Here is a 15,628-nt window from a genome sequence, read left to right on the forward strand (position 1 = left end):
TAAAACTCAAGACAAAACAAAAAAAAAGTGGGGGAATACAGGTTATTTATTTATTTGATTTACAAGCTATTTTACATTTCTAAAATTAAAAAGACCAAGTTTTGTGTTACAGTTATTAACACAATAAATGAAAACAGCTATTTGTTGCACAGTCCAGAAGCATTTTGTGTGGATTTATCAAACCGACAAGTCAATGTTTGCGTCTTTAACATTTAATTGGGTTTTTCTCTGGAATAATTCATACAACTACTTTCCAACAGTCTGATATCCATAGAGAGATATGAGCAAGGTAAAAAGCTAGCACATGTTGTGACCGGCGTGCTATTGGATCAGTCAGGTTAAGTTGGTGACAGAATCTCAGCTGGGTGTAAAGTCCAGTCAGTACAACCTGACCACATGCTTCACTCTGACGTCACAGTACAGGCTCTCTGACAAACTGTTGCCCTACTGTAAATCTCTAAAGTTTTTCAAATGCAAATAAACCCCTCCTCACAGAAAGTCTACTGAGAAATTAACAGCATTTGAGAATTTCCTTACAAGACAGGAGGCACTGCGTTTCTTGTCAACTTAACCGAAACTAAAACAAGTACGGGAAATTCAAAGGAATTTGCTTTTGTAGAAACGGACACAGAGCAAGCCGTCAATATATACAGTCATCATTACAGGTTAATTCCAGGTGCAAACGAGTTCAAAAAGCTGTGAACGACACTGCAGTAAGACAAAAAGATTAACCACTAGTCTGTAGCTTTTTATTTTAAGCACTGTTTATATTCGGGTAATTGTAGATGTCGTAAAGATTAACGTGGAGAGGGAAATGACAGGAGTAGAAAATGTGTGTGTATATATTATTGTACATAGAAACTATACATACACATTCAGAACACGCAGAAAATGGCAACAATCTCAGCAACACGCTTCAAAACAGTAAAGCAAACCGGAGTTTAATCAATATGGACGCAAGCTGAACATGAACAGAAAGATAGACGAGAAGATGGAGGAGAGCCCGGAGGAAAGAACCGAGGGATGCTGGGACTTCCCTCTAGCTTATGATTTGTTTTTAAAAGTTTTTTTTTTTAAATCAAAGAAGATTCAGATAATCACATCTGCAATATGAGATTATGTACAGGAGAAGCGAGGGGCTCTGCCCCCTCCTGACTGTCAGGGTTTCAGCTACGTATCATCCTTAAAATGATGTTCACGGCTCGCTTGCTAAGTTCATTATTTTGGGCTTTGTTAATGACTGCCGCAACACTGGCTGCTGCGGCCTTGAGGGGGAGCTTCTTGTAGATCCACTCCCGTCCTTGTCCTCCCCCCCTGACCAGCTGCGCCCTGAGGATCATTCTTTGGTAGCTTCTTTGCTACAAACACATTAAAAAACACAAAAATATTCTATGTTAAATGTTTATAACTAAAACAGATCAGGACATTCCTAGAAAATAATCTACCGTATTTTTTGGATTATAAGGCGCTTTAAGTGAAACAGTCAGATAAGTCAAATTTTATTCAACTCATTCACAATAACCACATAAAATCGGTTTGAGGTCAGTAAGCACAACCAAAATTAAAACATAAGGTGCACCTGATTATAAGGCTCACTGTCAATTTTTGAGAACATTTAAGAATTTTAAGTGCACCTTATAGTCTGAAATATATGGTAATTCATGTACATAAAAACAAAAGTACTTACCAATAGCCATGAAAATTTCATTGACATTCATGGCAGTCTTGGCTGAAGTCTCCATAAAGAGCAGGCTGTTATCATCAGCATAAACCTGTGCCTCCTACGAACATATATAAACATTTTATTAAAATACAAAGAATCTAACCCTTCTTGTTTACTGTAACTGTATTTTCATACCTGAAGGTCCACAGCTCTCTTATCGGAGATGTCTGCCTTGTTGCCTGCCAGAGCGATCACAATGTTGGGACTGGCTTGTCTCTGAAGCTCCTTCACCCAGTTTTTTGCACGAGCAAAAGTGTCCTAATGAATCAACAAACTGATTAGTGTTGTTTTAACTCGCAGTATTTTAAACTAACAGCTATTGTAAGGCGTAGAAAACCTAAAAATATCCAAACAAAGGTTTATTCTTAGAATAGATCTAATTAGAATAAAACACAAAAACTAAAATCACAGAATATCTTGTATCCCTGAATCAAACCCAACACTGGCTATGTCACTTTTGTAGAAACAGAATAATTTAATCATCAGTTTTTATATAAGAACAAGTTCTGCTTGGCAAGTATATGGAGTTATAATATTTGTTTTATGTTGCAGGAGATACACACTGTGTTGGTGATGTCGTAGACCACGATGGCTGCCTGAGCGCCTCTGTAGTACATCGGAGCCAGACTGTGGTAGCGCTCCTGACCTGCTGTGTCCCAGATCTCAAACTTCACAGTCGTGTCATCCAGACAGACAGTCTGAGTGAGGAACGCAGCTGAGAAAAAAGGACAATGGATTCAGAAGTTTCCATCTTAATAGTCATGATTGAGGGAGAGTTAGAAGATCAGACTAATTTAAACGGCAAATTAAAGTTAGCCATTTTATCTTTTATAATTTAATGTTTAGATATTATTTTTAAGTAAAATTAAAGTAAACAACTAGAGGTCTTGATTAGTCTACATAAATAATATGAAAACAGGGATTGGTCCCATTCAAATACTGAGGGGTCCCGGACTGTTAAAAAACAGGTTAAGGTTTATTCCTCAGATTTTGAGGCTACTTTAAATTATTTGAAGACAATATGATACTTTTTTTTCCAAATACTTAGTTCTATTTAAAGGTTATTTAAGTTCAGGAACTTGCTTTAGGACCCATGAAGACCCTTCATGTTTGGAAACAAAACTGACATGAACAGAGTAAAGATTAAAAAAATATATACATTTGTTTTAACTGAGCCGCTTATGATTTCAAATGAAACTGCCAAATTAAAGCAGCGCTACTAAGGAAATCTCACAGTTCAGCAAAACTTTTAAAACACATTAAATCTAGTTGAAAGAAAAAGCTGATGTTTAAGATATGCCTCAAAGTGAGTTGTTAAAAAAAAACTTTTCTAAACAACATAATCTACACACAGAAAATATCCTGATGCATGCTCAATAATCCAGGTAGAAAAATCTAAAAAAGTTAAATCTGGTCCTCTGGACATTCAAAAAAACAAAACAAAACAAAACAACAAAAAAATCTAGAAACGTTTCGTCTCTCATCCAAGAGACTTCCTCAGTCTGAGGTGCTGTATTCAGCTCAGTCTCTTAAATAGCACCTTCTCAGAGTGGATCAACCAGTTTGCTGCTGACAACCAAAACCAGCTGATCACATGCTCAAGAAGGACCATCAGCCTAACAATGGATCATTAGCACACTGATGGCTGTTTACTACTCACAGAGGGCTGAGTGATACTAGCAATCACAGCATTGTAAGAGGGGGACAGTTGAACACGTAGGCCTCCACCCCTGTTTAATGATGGACGATGATAGAGGACATTTGCAAACCGAGGTGTACCGCAAACCCACCCACACAGACCAGTATTTGCAGTTTGACTCCCATCACCCTTTGGAGCACAAGTTAGGAGTCATCAGGACTCTGTATCACAGAGCAGACAGCATCCCCACTAGCTCAGGAGCCAGGCAGAAGGAGAAATCGCACACAAGACAGGCTCTAGAGCAATGTGGATATCCTAACTGGGCCTTCCTGAAAGCAGAGAAGAAACCCAAACAGGACTCCAGTCAGCCATCAGGTGAAAAGGAGGAACCCAGACCCAGACCAGTGGTCATTCCATATGTTGAGGGAGTATCAGAGAAACTGAGACGTTTATTTTCTAAACATAACGTCCCAGTGGCTTTTAAACCCCAAAATACATTACGGCAAAGACTGGTTCATCCCAAAGATCCAGTCCCCCGGCACAAACAGAGTAATATTGTGTATGCTGTTCAGTGTCAGGAGGGCTGTGATCAGTCTTACATCGGGGAAACTAAACAGCCACTGGCCAAAAGGATGGCCCAGCACAGAAGATCAACATCATCAGGCCAGGATTCTGCGGTCTACACTCATCTCCAGGCCAGCGGTCACTCTTTCAGGAATGAAGATGTGCACATCCTGGATAGAGAGGAACGATGGTTTGAGAGAGGAGTAAAGGAGGCCATCTTTGTGAAAAGAAATCGTCCATCGTTAAACAGGGGTGGAGGCCTCCGGGTTCAATTGTCCCCCTCTTACAATGCTGTGATTGCTGGTATCACTCAGCCCTCTGTGAGTAGTAAACAGCCATCAGTGTGCTAATGATCCATTGTTAGGCTGATGGTCCTTCTTGAGCATGTGATCAGCTGGTTTTGGTTGTCAGCAGCAAACTGGTTGATCCACTCTGAGAAGGTGCTATTTAAGAGACTGAGCTGAATACAGCACCTCAGATTGAGGAAGTCTCTCGGATGAGAGACGAAACGTTTCTACATTTTTTTGTTGTCTTGCTTCGTTTTGTTTTTTTGAATGTCCAGAGGACCAGATTTAACTTTTTTAGATACACACAGAAAAGCAAAACCACTTTGCTCTTTACCTCCAATGGTGCTCTCCTGGAATTCATGGAACTGGCCTTTGACGAACCGCAGCACTAAGCTGGACTTGCCCACCGCCGACTCCCCCAGCAGGACCAGTTTGAACTGGCAGATTTTGTTTGTTGCTGTGGCTCCATTAGGCCTGCTCGGTCCGCCGCCACGCCCAGCCATCGACAGAGATGGGTACAAATGAGGCAGGCTGAAGTGATGTGAAGCTACAGGTGGAGGTTGTGGAAGGAAAGCTCCTGCGTTGTGGAAACTCTGGCACTGATGATTATTGATCCCACTGATGGAGGCAAAAAAACAAACTGATCGAGAGTCAGAGGAGCAACCGGTTTCCTAAAATAAATTTTAAAAATGCAGTTAAAGCAAATCACCAAACTTTTTTGACTGTTATCAATTTTTCTAGTCTTTTAGAAAAATACATAACTCTTAACCAAGTAATAAAGCCTACGGAAACAGTTGGTTCTGGAACTAAATATTAAATGATTAGAGGATCTAATAAATATCAAATAATACAAAAAAATGTCAGATTTCCATAAACAAAATTAACATGTTTAGATTGTTAGTATTGTTTGAAAAAAAAAAAAAAAACTAGTCAGATTTGGTTAAATAAAGACAGACTTCTATAAATCCTTATTTTCCATTAGAGGGTAAATATTTTCACGTTTCTTGAAATAAAACGTTCCATTAAATAAGAATAATGGCAATCCTCCCTTTTGCTTGTAGCTTGTGTAAAAATTTAAAGAACTTTTATAACCTGCACAAGAATTTTTCCTAGGAGTCATGTTGAGAAATTCAGCCACGTAATATTTATTCTAGTCTACATGAGATAAACGAGGAAAAAAGCACTAAAAACTAGGGGTGCACTGATAAATCTGCCAGCCGATTTATCGGCCTCGATTTCCTTTATTTTGGGAAATCAGCCGATACTTACATTAGAAACCGATTTTTACAGATTGTTTTAGTTTTTACAAAAATTGTCTGAACTTCTGTCATATTTCAGAGCACTACCACATGGCCAGTTAAAACAAGTTTGTATTGTTTCTAGGATATTGTTCAAGGGTATGTTTTTCAACAAAATAATATTCGAAAATTGAAGGTGCATTGTGACCTTACAACACCTGCCAGAGTCTCTTAGAAAACAAAATCGTAATCATCAGGTCAGACTTTTTAGAAATCGGTGATCGTCCAGAAAACTAAGACCACAAGGAGAGAAATGCGTCAGGAGACAGAGGGAGAAGAGGAAAGTGAAGAATGTAGGACTGAGGGTTGCACCTCTAAATGTGGAGACAATAACAGGCAAAGGTAGAGAGCTAGCTGACATGATGTAGAGAAGGAAGGTAGATGTTTTACGTGTCCAAGAGATCAAGTGGAAGGGCAGCAAGGCTTGCAGCATTGGAGCAGAGTTCTAACCGTTTTACCATGGTGTGGATAAAAAGAGAAATGGAGTAGGGGTGAGCCTGAAGGAGGAGTTGGCAAAGAATGTAGTAGAGGTGAAGAGAGTGTCAGATAGGGTGATATGTCTGAAGGTAGAAGTAGAAGGTCTGATGCTAAACATCTTCAGTGGTTATGCGCCATAGGTTGGATGTGATGAGGAGGAGAAAGGTACATTTTGGAAAGATCTGGATGAAGTGATAGATAGTATTCCCAGGGAGGAGAAAGTGGTGATCGGAGCAGACCTGAATGGACATGTCGGTGAAGGAAACAGAGGGGATGAGGAAGTAATGGGTAGGTTTAGTGTCAAGGAAAGAAACCAGGAAGGACAGATGGTGGTGAATTTTGCCAAGAGAATGGAAATGGCTATAGTCAATACCTATTTCCAAAAGAGGGAGGAACATAGAGTGACCTATAAAAGTGGATGAAGGAGTATGCAGGTGGACTACATTCTGTGTAGAAGAGGAAACCTGAGGGAGATTGGAGACTGTAAGGTTGTGGCAGGGGAGAGCGTGGCCAGAGAGCATCGGATGGTTGTGTGTAGAATGACTGTTGTTGTGAAGAAGAGAAAAAGAGTAAAATCAGAGAAGAAGACCAAATGGTGGAAGATGAAGAAGAAAGAATGTTGTGAGAAATTCAGAGAGGAGCTGTTAAAGGCTTTGGGTAGTAAGAAAGAGCTTCCAAATGATTGGGCTACTACAGCAACAGTAATTAGAGAAACGGGTAGGAAGTTACTTGGTGTGTCATCTGGACAGATAATGGATGATAAGGAAACCTGGTGGTGGAATAGTGAAGTGCAGGACGTTGTTCAAAGAAAGATTAGCCAAGAAGAAATATGACAGTAAATGGTAAATGGACTGTACTTATATAGCGCCTTTCCATCTTATTTCAAGATACTCAAAGCACTTTACACTAAAATCGGTGTCCTCATTTACCCATTCATACAGCACTCTACATCTCTACAAAGCTAACTAAACAAATCATTCTAATGAGACTCATCAGTGCTTTTAGCTCACATTCATACACTGATGGGACACACATCGGAGGCTTTGAGGGGTTTAGTGTCTTGCCCAGGGACACTTCGGCATGTGACTGCTGGTGGATTCGAACCCCCAACTCTCGCATTGGAGGATGACTACTCTAACCACTCAGCCACAGCTGCCCCACAGTGAGAGGACTGAAGAGAGGAGACAGGAATATAAAGAGATGGGACGTAGAGCAAAGAGGGAAGTAGCTAAGGCAAAGCAGAGGGCGTACGATGAGTTGTATGGGAGACTGGATACTAAAGAGGGCGAGAAGGACTTGTACTGATTGGCAAGACAGAGGGATCAGGCTGGAAAGGATGTGCAGCAGGTTAGGCTTATTAAAGATAGGAATAGTAATGTTCTAACAAGTGAGGAGAGTGTGACGGGAAGATGGAAGGAGTACTTTTAGGAGCTAATGAATGAAGAGAATGAAAGAGAAAGATGAGTAGCGGTCATAGAAACTGTGGACCAGGAAGTGGGAAAGATTAGTGAAGGTGAAGACCGAAAAGCTCTGAAAAGAATGAAGAAAGTGAAGACAGTAGGACCTGATGACATACCAGTGGAGGTTTGGAAATGTCTTATAGAGATGGCAGTGAGGTTTTTGACTCAAATATTCAATGGCATATATGAGGGTGAGAAAATGCCTCAGGAATGGAGAAGAAGTGTGCTGGTGCCCATTTTTAAGAACAAGGGTGATGTACAGAGTTGTAGCAACTACAGGGGAATTAAGTTGATGAGCCGCACAATGAAGATCTGGGAGAGAGTTGTGGAAGCAAGACTTAGATGAGAGGTGACTATCTGTGAGAAGCAGTATGGTTTCATGCCAAGAAAGAGCACCACAGAAGCCATCTTTGCTTTGAGAATGCTGATGGAGAAGTACAGAGAGGGTCAGAAAGAACTCCATTGTGTCTTTGTGGATTTAGAAAAAGCATATGACAGAGTGCCAAGAGAGGAGGTCAAGAGAGGAGGTGTGGTATTGCAGGAAGAAATCTGGAGTAGCAGAAAAGTATGTTAGACTGGTACAGGACATGTATGAGGACAGCAGGACAGTGGTGAGATGTGCTGTAGGAGTGACAGATAGCTTCAAGGTGGAGGTGGGATTGCATCAAGGGTCGGCTCTGAGCCCCTTCTTGTTTGCTCTGGTGATGGACCGACCAACAGATGAGGTCAAGCAGGAATCCCCATGGACGATGATGTCTGCAGATGACATTATGATCTGTGGTGAGAACAGGGAACAGGTGGAAGAGAATTTGGAGAGGTGGAGGTATGCACTTGAAAGAAGAGGAATGAAAGTCAGTCGTAGTAAGACAGAGTACATGTGTGTGAATGAGAGGGAGGCCGGTGGAACAGTGAGGCTACAAGGAGCAGAAGTCACAGAGGTGCAGGACTTCAAGTACTTGGAGTCCACTGTCCAGGAAAATGGGGAATGTGGTAAATAAGTTAAAAAGAGAGTCCAGACAGGATGGAGTGGATGGAGAAAAGTTTCAGGAGTGATTTGTGACAAAAAGGTGTCAGCAAATGTCAAAGGAAAAGTTTACAAGACAGTTGTGAGACCAGATATATTGTAAGGTCTGGAGACAGTGGCATTGACAAAAAGACAGGAGAAAGAACTGAAAGTGGCAGAAATTAAGATGCTACGGTTCTCCTTAGGAGTGACAAGGCTGGATATGATTAGGAATGAGATCATCAGAGGAACAGCACAGGTTGAACAACTGGGAGATAAAGTTAGAGAGGCCAAACTGAGATGTTTTGGACATGTCCAGAGGAGGGACAGTAGGTATATTGGAAGAAGGATGTTAGAAATGCAGCTGCCAGGACAAAGACAAAGAGGAGATATATGGATGAAGTTAAAGAGGACATGAAGGTAGTTGGAGTGAGGACAGAGGATGCAGAGTGAGGTGGAGGAGGATGACTCGCTGTGGCGACCCCTGAAGAAGGAAAAGCCAAAAGAAGAATAAGAAGAAAGTGATTGGTCAGAAAATTGCAATCGGTGCACCCCTACTAAAAACTCACTTTTTAAGATGAAATACCAATCAATTTTTATGCCTCAAGGGTATTTGTGTATCCAAGGCACCTAAAATGTTTCAAACAGAATAATAGTAAAAGAAAATAGAATTTGAGCATGAAGCCTAATTGTAAAACTGCATTAAAAGGATGAATCTAACTTAGACAACACTATGAAACTAGATCAGTCAATAAAATATTTATGGACTATAATCTTGTATTATATTTATTCAGTTGCAAACATTTTCCAATAAAACACCAAACTGGTAACATTTTTATTGCTTTTTTTTAACCAACAGCACATTTGCATGCGCAATGTCAAACAAGAAAGTTATGTGGCTGATTTGCTTTGTTTATTATTGGTAACATTACATAAAAGGTTAGTGATGATGAACAACAAGGCCTAACTTACAAGAAAATATGTTTTAAAGACATTATTTTAAATAACTTAGCCCTTCACAAATGTAAAGTCTCTAATGTCTTTTTTTTTTTCAATAATTAAATCAGTGAAGCAAGTCTTTCAATAATAGTTTGACCTCGTACACATTTGTAAAATCATAAGCTGTTAAATATAATTGTTTTATTATTGCTAATCAAATATGAATATTAATTAAGTAGCTTTAAAATGTCCTTTGAGATAATTTAAGAACAGTCATCACAATATTTTGGTCATATGTTTAATGTGCAATAACAATATGTAAATACAAATCTAATTAGCTCAATGTGGCATTAAACAATATCATCAACATGACCTCATCTCTGTATCTTTGCATTTTCTTTCAAGCAATCAGACATTCTTGTCATCTTTTAAATTGGTCTTGATCAGTAGTAAGCTTTCTGAAGATTTGACAAAGTTTCTCTTTAGACTTTGGCAGCATTAATACTAATTAATTCTCTGTCCAGTCCTTGCATCATAACAACATATTGTGGAACGTGTGATAAAACTTTTGACTGCGAAATCAAATGAATAGAAACTAAAATTCGCGTCTTCAAGAAATAAGGAAAAAGATCCAGCAAAGATATGATAAGATATAGAAATGCATCATCCTTCAGTTGATCATTTACAGCAAGTCAAAGCTGTCAGCTCTTTGGGAACCACCTAGTTGGCAAAAATAAACCCAAACTGAAAATGGATATAGAGTAAAATACGAGTGGAATGAGCACAGTCTAAAGGAAAATACCTTCAAAAAGCACGGAGAAGTTTCGCACAACACCACTTATGTTACAATAAAGTCTTACTCCTTAGAAGCAAAAGGAAAGAAATGAGAAACGACACAAGACTTTATATTGATGGGCCTGAAAACACTGACTTGACATGTTTGCTAAACTAGGAGGGTGACTTCAAAGAGAGAGCTGTTTTTTCCTCTCACCAGATGTAAATTTAACTTACGGAGGCAAAACAGTCCAAGCCTCTGTAGTAATTTAATCGAAAACACAACAAATGTGAAACAAACAGATTACAAAGTCTGTCCGAGCTGTTTTTAACGCGTAAGCTCTCTGAAACCACAGCTATGTAAGTTAGCTTCGAGGCTAAAGCTCGTCTCTAAGCTAGCATCGCTACTGAAGGCTAACGTAAAGTATAAACATAAAAAATAAAACATTAGACGCTCTTACCAACAACGAAAAACCACACTTAATCCAAACAGAGTGCACGCAATATATCGCCTCACTCTTTTCTTCTTAAACAACAGCTCTATTTTTTCCCCAAAAAATAATTTCGGGTTCAGTAATTTTTTCGCTTCCGCTTTCTGTAACCAAAACACTTCCTGGATTCCTCGATCACGTGATAACGTCAGACCCAATCAAATGGCAGACACAAGAAGCAGAGGCCAAAACCATAGATAAAGAAATACTGTAGTGTATTTACAATTACAAGATAATGAGTTATTCATTTATCTAAAAAAAAAAATAGTTTTTTGTAGTGTAACTTGGTGAAAATAAAATTATCCTAACATGATACAGTTGAGCCCCAGCTATGTTTATATGATCCCAAAGGCTGCCTTTATTTGTTTCTTGCCAGAATATGGTTCTTCCATGTGTTTATGTTGTTTAGTTTGTCAAACGATTTTTCTTTCTGCTGTCAGCAGCTTTTGAGCTCTCTTGGCATGGGCTTCAACACATCCTTGCTTCCAGTCTTCATATCCTTCCTTTTCCCGGTACACCGATTGTAATAATCTAAATCAAAACAATCTTAAAAAAATGTTGCAAAAGACTGAATTTTATTGTGTCAGAGCTGCAGTTCCACTGTCGATCATCTGTTCATCTGAACATTATTTGCTTGATATCAGTTACAAAAGTCGGTCCAGCAGCAAGTGACAGAATTACCCGGTTTGTCATAAATTTTACAGGCGTCAGATCTTGCACAGCCCTTGAAGTAATACCCACCTGGAAAAAATACAAAAGGAGAAGATTAAGGTTTTACTGGTCTGGATGAAAGGATGAGCTTGCTTGTCACAGTAAAGGAGGCCCACACTAACCAACTACATTATGAAGTTTGACATGAATGCAGACACTGGCAGAGCCATGGTAGCAGGTCTCAGTAGAACTGGAGCACTGCTTTCTGCCACCACAGTAACACTGCAAGGCTAAGTCTTCATTCCATGGTGAGAAAAACAGGAGTGCCAAGTTTAAAGCACAGATTCACGAACTTGTTTGCAACACAGGAAAAAAGTTAGAGGTGCAGATTTACTCACTCTGATTGGCAAACAACACTACCAAAAGTGCAAGAATGAACACTTTCATGTTTTCTGGATTCCTGAAAAAAAAAAGAAGCAAGATCATATTCAGAATTTTATCTAAAATGATCCACATGTTCCAGCTTTAAGCCCATTCCTACCTTTCTAATTGTTGTCTTGAAGTGTGAAATGTTGGATGGTCCCAGTCAGGTTGTCCCCAACCTTTTTATTTTTACTGTTGACGAACTGCAGAAAATTACAGTTCATCATTAACTTTGAATGAAAAAAAAACATCTGGGTTTCCTCTCACACACAGACAAGGTCAAAACCCCATCACCCCCCCCCCCCCCCCCCCCTCCACCACCACCACCACCACACACACACACACACACACACACACACACACAACACTGAAAGTGTTGTGACGACAGACAATCCAGATCTCGGATTAAATGCAGAGCACTTGAATTAGTTGAAAAATAGAAACTTTTCCAGGTCAAAGCAAGTTATTATAAGCACATGTTATCGCTACAAAATAAGCTGTTATCTTTAAATATTGTCATACAAATAAATAAAAATAACTGCTTTCGCCAAATGCAACAAAAACTGAAAGTTGAAATCGTGTTTAAAAACACGTTAAAATTAAAATGTGTCAAAACAGAAAGATATACGTCACCTTGGTGTATTATTGCCAAAATTAAAAGGCAAATAGTAATGATTTTTCCCCATTGTCTCTGTCTGTCTGTTAGCGAAATATCCCATGAAACACTGAACAAATTTTAATGAAACTTTCTGAACGGATATTTATGGATATGGATATTGAGCTAAAACTTGATGTGATCACAGCTAAGAGACATTCACAACACATACAAACATGACATTTTGTTATATTGCATGTGATTGCTCATAATGTTATTATCAACCGCTTCTTTTGTCAACATAAAATTATTTTAGGTCAAACCTCGGGCATGAAGGGCAGCAGGCGACAAGCATTCCTTGAAAAATCTAAAAATACACCTGACTTTATTGGGTTTTCCACATGAGCTAGTGCACCAAATATGCTGTAATTAGGTAATAAAATTGATCACCTTTTATAAATTCTTGATGGGCAAAAGTTGGAATAATCTGAATTTTACTGTAAAAGTACAGAAATGCATGCAACTTCATCCCGCCTGGTAAACACTGCTGCTGCAAAGAGAAACTTTAATGTGCAGCAGTCACAACAGAACCTGCTCTTATTTTGGAAAAGTTGCACAACTGCAAGAAACCCTGGTTTTCTATTAACTAAACAAGTTGTTCGTGTTAACGCAGAAAAGGTCAAACTCCAGTGCTTGCAAAACACACAGCTGTTTCACAAACTGAATTTAGAAAAATAATTATTTTGTTGTTTCATATAAACATAACCTATAATTGTTTTAGTGTTATTTGGTTTTTGTTCTGTGTCTGTTTGGCAAAAAGACGGTGGAACCAATGGCGTTTAAATGTCATATTAAATATAAAACATTCTAACTTAAAGCAATTTAATAAATATGTTTTATATCGTTTAGTATTTTTGAAAATACAGCTGTAATTAATTTAATATTTAGATTTTTTTTAAATTAATCACACTGATCAAGGACACATGTTAGAAGAAGTTGAATTTTATTTAAGCAGCTGGACTTTGAATTCAGCAGAGGCTGATTTAATTAAAACTCCTTTTTATCTGTTACAAAGGTCTGAGCTGCAGCATCTGGCGGACGACAGACCAGGAAGATTCACCTTCACGCAGTCACTGTCTCTGTAGCAGCCCTGGAAGAAGAAGGGCTCTGTGAAAACACAAGGAGAGGATTCATCATCAGGCTGTTTGTGAAGTTTTCATCAGCTCATGCACTTTTATCCTGGCACTTTAAATACATCGTAAAACACTTCTACTCACGAGGAACTCCATAAAAGCTGGCACTGATACAGACACTGTCAGAGCTGGCGCAGGTCTCTATAGAACCAGAACATCGCCTTTTACCTCCACAGAAACACCTCAAGGCTTCATCTGCACAAAGAAACACAAAGATGTCATTACCACAGTTACTTCTATTTAATAAACTGTTATATGCTCAAGGAAACATCCATGTAGTAGCTATTTTGTGTTGTATGTAGATTAAGTGTAAAAACAGACAGCAGGTTTGCAGATTTACTCACTTTGACTGATGAGCAGAAACACCAAAACAGCCAAAATCACAGTCCTCATGTTTTTACAAAGTTTTCTCTGGGTTTCTGTGTAAAAAGAGAAAACTTTATTAGTTTCATGGTCTGTAGTAAAACGTTTACTGCTGGAAACATAATCCACATCCAGAAAACACACCTCACCTGGTAAACTGTGCTGCTGAAATGTGAAGAGGTAAATGTGCAGCTGTCATATCAGAGCCTCCTTTTATTTTGGTGAAGTTGCACAAATGAAGAAACGCCAGTTTGTCCCAATCTCTTTTAATGAGTATTTTGGGTTTTCCAACATGGTAAAGTGTCCAGTTTTTACTGCCTGGAACAGCTGATTCACAAATATACAAACATTGATTATTTTATCTGAGCGAACAACTTACTCTGTAACCACTTTAGTCATATTTGAAGTGTTTACTCCTGTGAGAGGACATTTGTTAGGCAACAATACAGCTGAGCTAATGCCAATTAAAGGGATAGCTCCAATTATTTAGTAAAATTAATTGGTTATAAAAATTTATTAAAGGCCTGTATTTGTCGCATTTTAAACACATCACAGTTGCCTGGCCTTTCACACTTTGAAATCGTTCATTTTAAGTTATTTTTGATTAATTTTATGTTGCATTTGTCATATGGCTGTTCTTACAGCATGCACTCTTTGGACTTTGTTTCTTCTTTGCGTTTGTTATAAAGTGCTTCATGACTAAAGTTTGATTGGATATTTTATATTTTGCTGAGATATTTGAATGACCTCAATTTGGAGAAAAATAGTTTTATTCTGATCAGGATTTGAGCTAACAACAAGTCCAAACAGAACAAAAACCATGTAGATTGCAGCCATCTCAAAAGAAATATAATTTCAACCACTTAAAGCCGTTTATTTACACTGCATCCTGTAAATCTGTTTATTGTATTTTTCACATCATAGTTTTTGCAAAAATAAAATATGGTTGTTCAGGTCATCCGGACGGTTTCTGAGACGTTTCGTCCTAAAGGACTTCTTCAGTCTGAGGAGCCACCAATCAATCTGATTCCCACAAACAGCACAAACATTTGGTGTTTTGAACCACTTTGACACGACTGTCTCAGAGGATTTGATGGGGGAGAGGGCGGGCCCCAGAGGCCATTTTAGCACCAGCAAACTGTTTTTTCCCCACTATGCTGTTTGTAGGAATCAGTTTGTTTGTGGCTCCTCAGATTGAAGACGTTCTTTGAATGAAGGATGAAATGTCCCATCAAAAAAAGAAACCGTCCAAATGACATGACTGAACATTGTTGGATTTTTACCTGCATTACTGACCATGAATTTTGGTGAAAATATGGTTATGTTTCTGTCTGAAGTGACCCAGGCTGAACCAAAGGTGCTACAGCTACAACTCCTGCTATTTGGGTTTGCAAATAATCACAGATTTCTGTATAAATATTCATATAATGAGAAACTGGAAGATGGTAAAGGTTTAATAAACACTGGTTTTATGAACTGCATTAAAACATTTGAGACTAAAAATGATTTAAGATGACAGCAAGACAAACTATTCAAAGCTTTTCTACAAAAAATGCCACAAGATTTGAACTATCACTTTAAAATCATTCAACAGTCCATATTATTTAAGGTTTCTTTTTCATATTCTTTTAGTTTTTGATAATTTCAGAACTTCTAATTCCTGAGATTGTGATTCAAGTTGATTTCAGGTTAAAACCAGCATTTATTTTCTTGTTGCTGTTTTCTACTTTTTATTGGCTCATAACTTT

At 38.5% G+C, this 15,628-nt stretch overlaps 1 protein-coding gene and 1 long non-coding RNA gene across 3 annotated transcripts; both read right to left on the minus strand.

Annotated features, from left to right (window-relative positions):
* Nucleotides 1-657: 657 nt before the first annotated feature.
* Nucleotides 658-11,570, minus strand: LOC119423665 (ras-related protein Rab-5C). Of its 2 annotated transcripts, XM_037691070.1 has the most exons (7): nt 11,489-11,570; nt 11,337-11,396; nt 4,548-4,831; nt 2,287-2,438; nt 1,859-1,981; nt 1,688-1,781; nt 658-1,358 (listed from the first exon to the last, which is right to left on the minus strand). In XM_037691070.1, exons 3-7 carry the CDS (start codon nt 4,714-4,716, stop codon nt 1,234-1,236), a joined length of 663 nt encoding a protein of 220 aa, XP_037546998.1. In that variant the 5' UTR covers nt 4,717-4,831; nt 11,337-11,396; nt 11,489-11,570; the 3' UTR covers nt 658-1,233. The 2 variants fall into 2 exon arrangements, with proteins under 2 accessions (XP_037546998.1, XP_037546999.1); XM_037691071.1 differs by lacking the exons at nt 11,337-11,396; nt 11,489-11,570 and adding an exon at nt 10,626-10,772.
* Nucleotides 11,570-11,890, minus strand: LOC119423667. Its single transcript, XR_005187472.1, has 3 exons — nt 11,848-11,890; nt 11,705-11,766; nt 11,570-11,602 (listed from the first exon to the last, which is right to left on the minus strand). It is a non-coding gene; the product is annotated as an uncharacterized LOC119423667 (long non-coding RNA).
* Nucleotides 11,891-15,628: the final 3,738 nt, after the last annotated feature.

The sequence above is a fragment of the Nematolebias whitei genome, chromosome 17, assembly GCF_014905685.2.
Source record: "Nematolebias whitei isolate Nwh7 chromosome 17, NemWhi1, whole genome shotgun sequence".
NCBI lineage: Eukaryota > Metazoa > Chordata > Actinopteri > Cyprinodontiformes > Rivulidae > Nematolebias > Nematolebias whitei.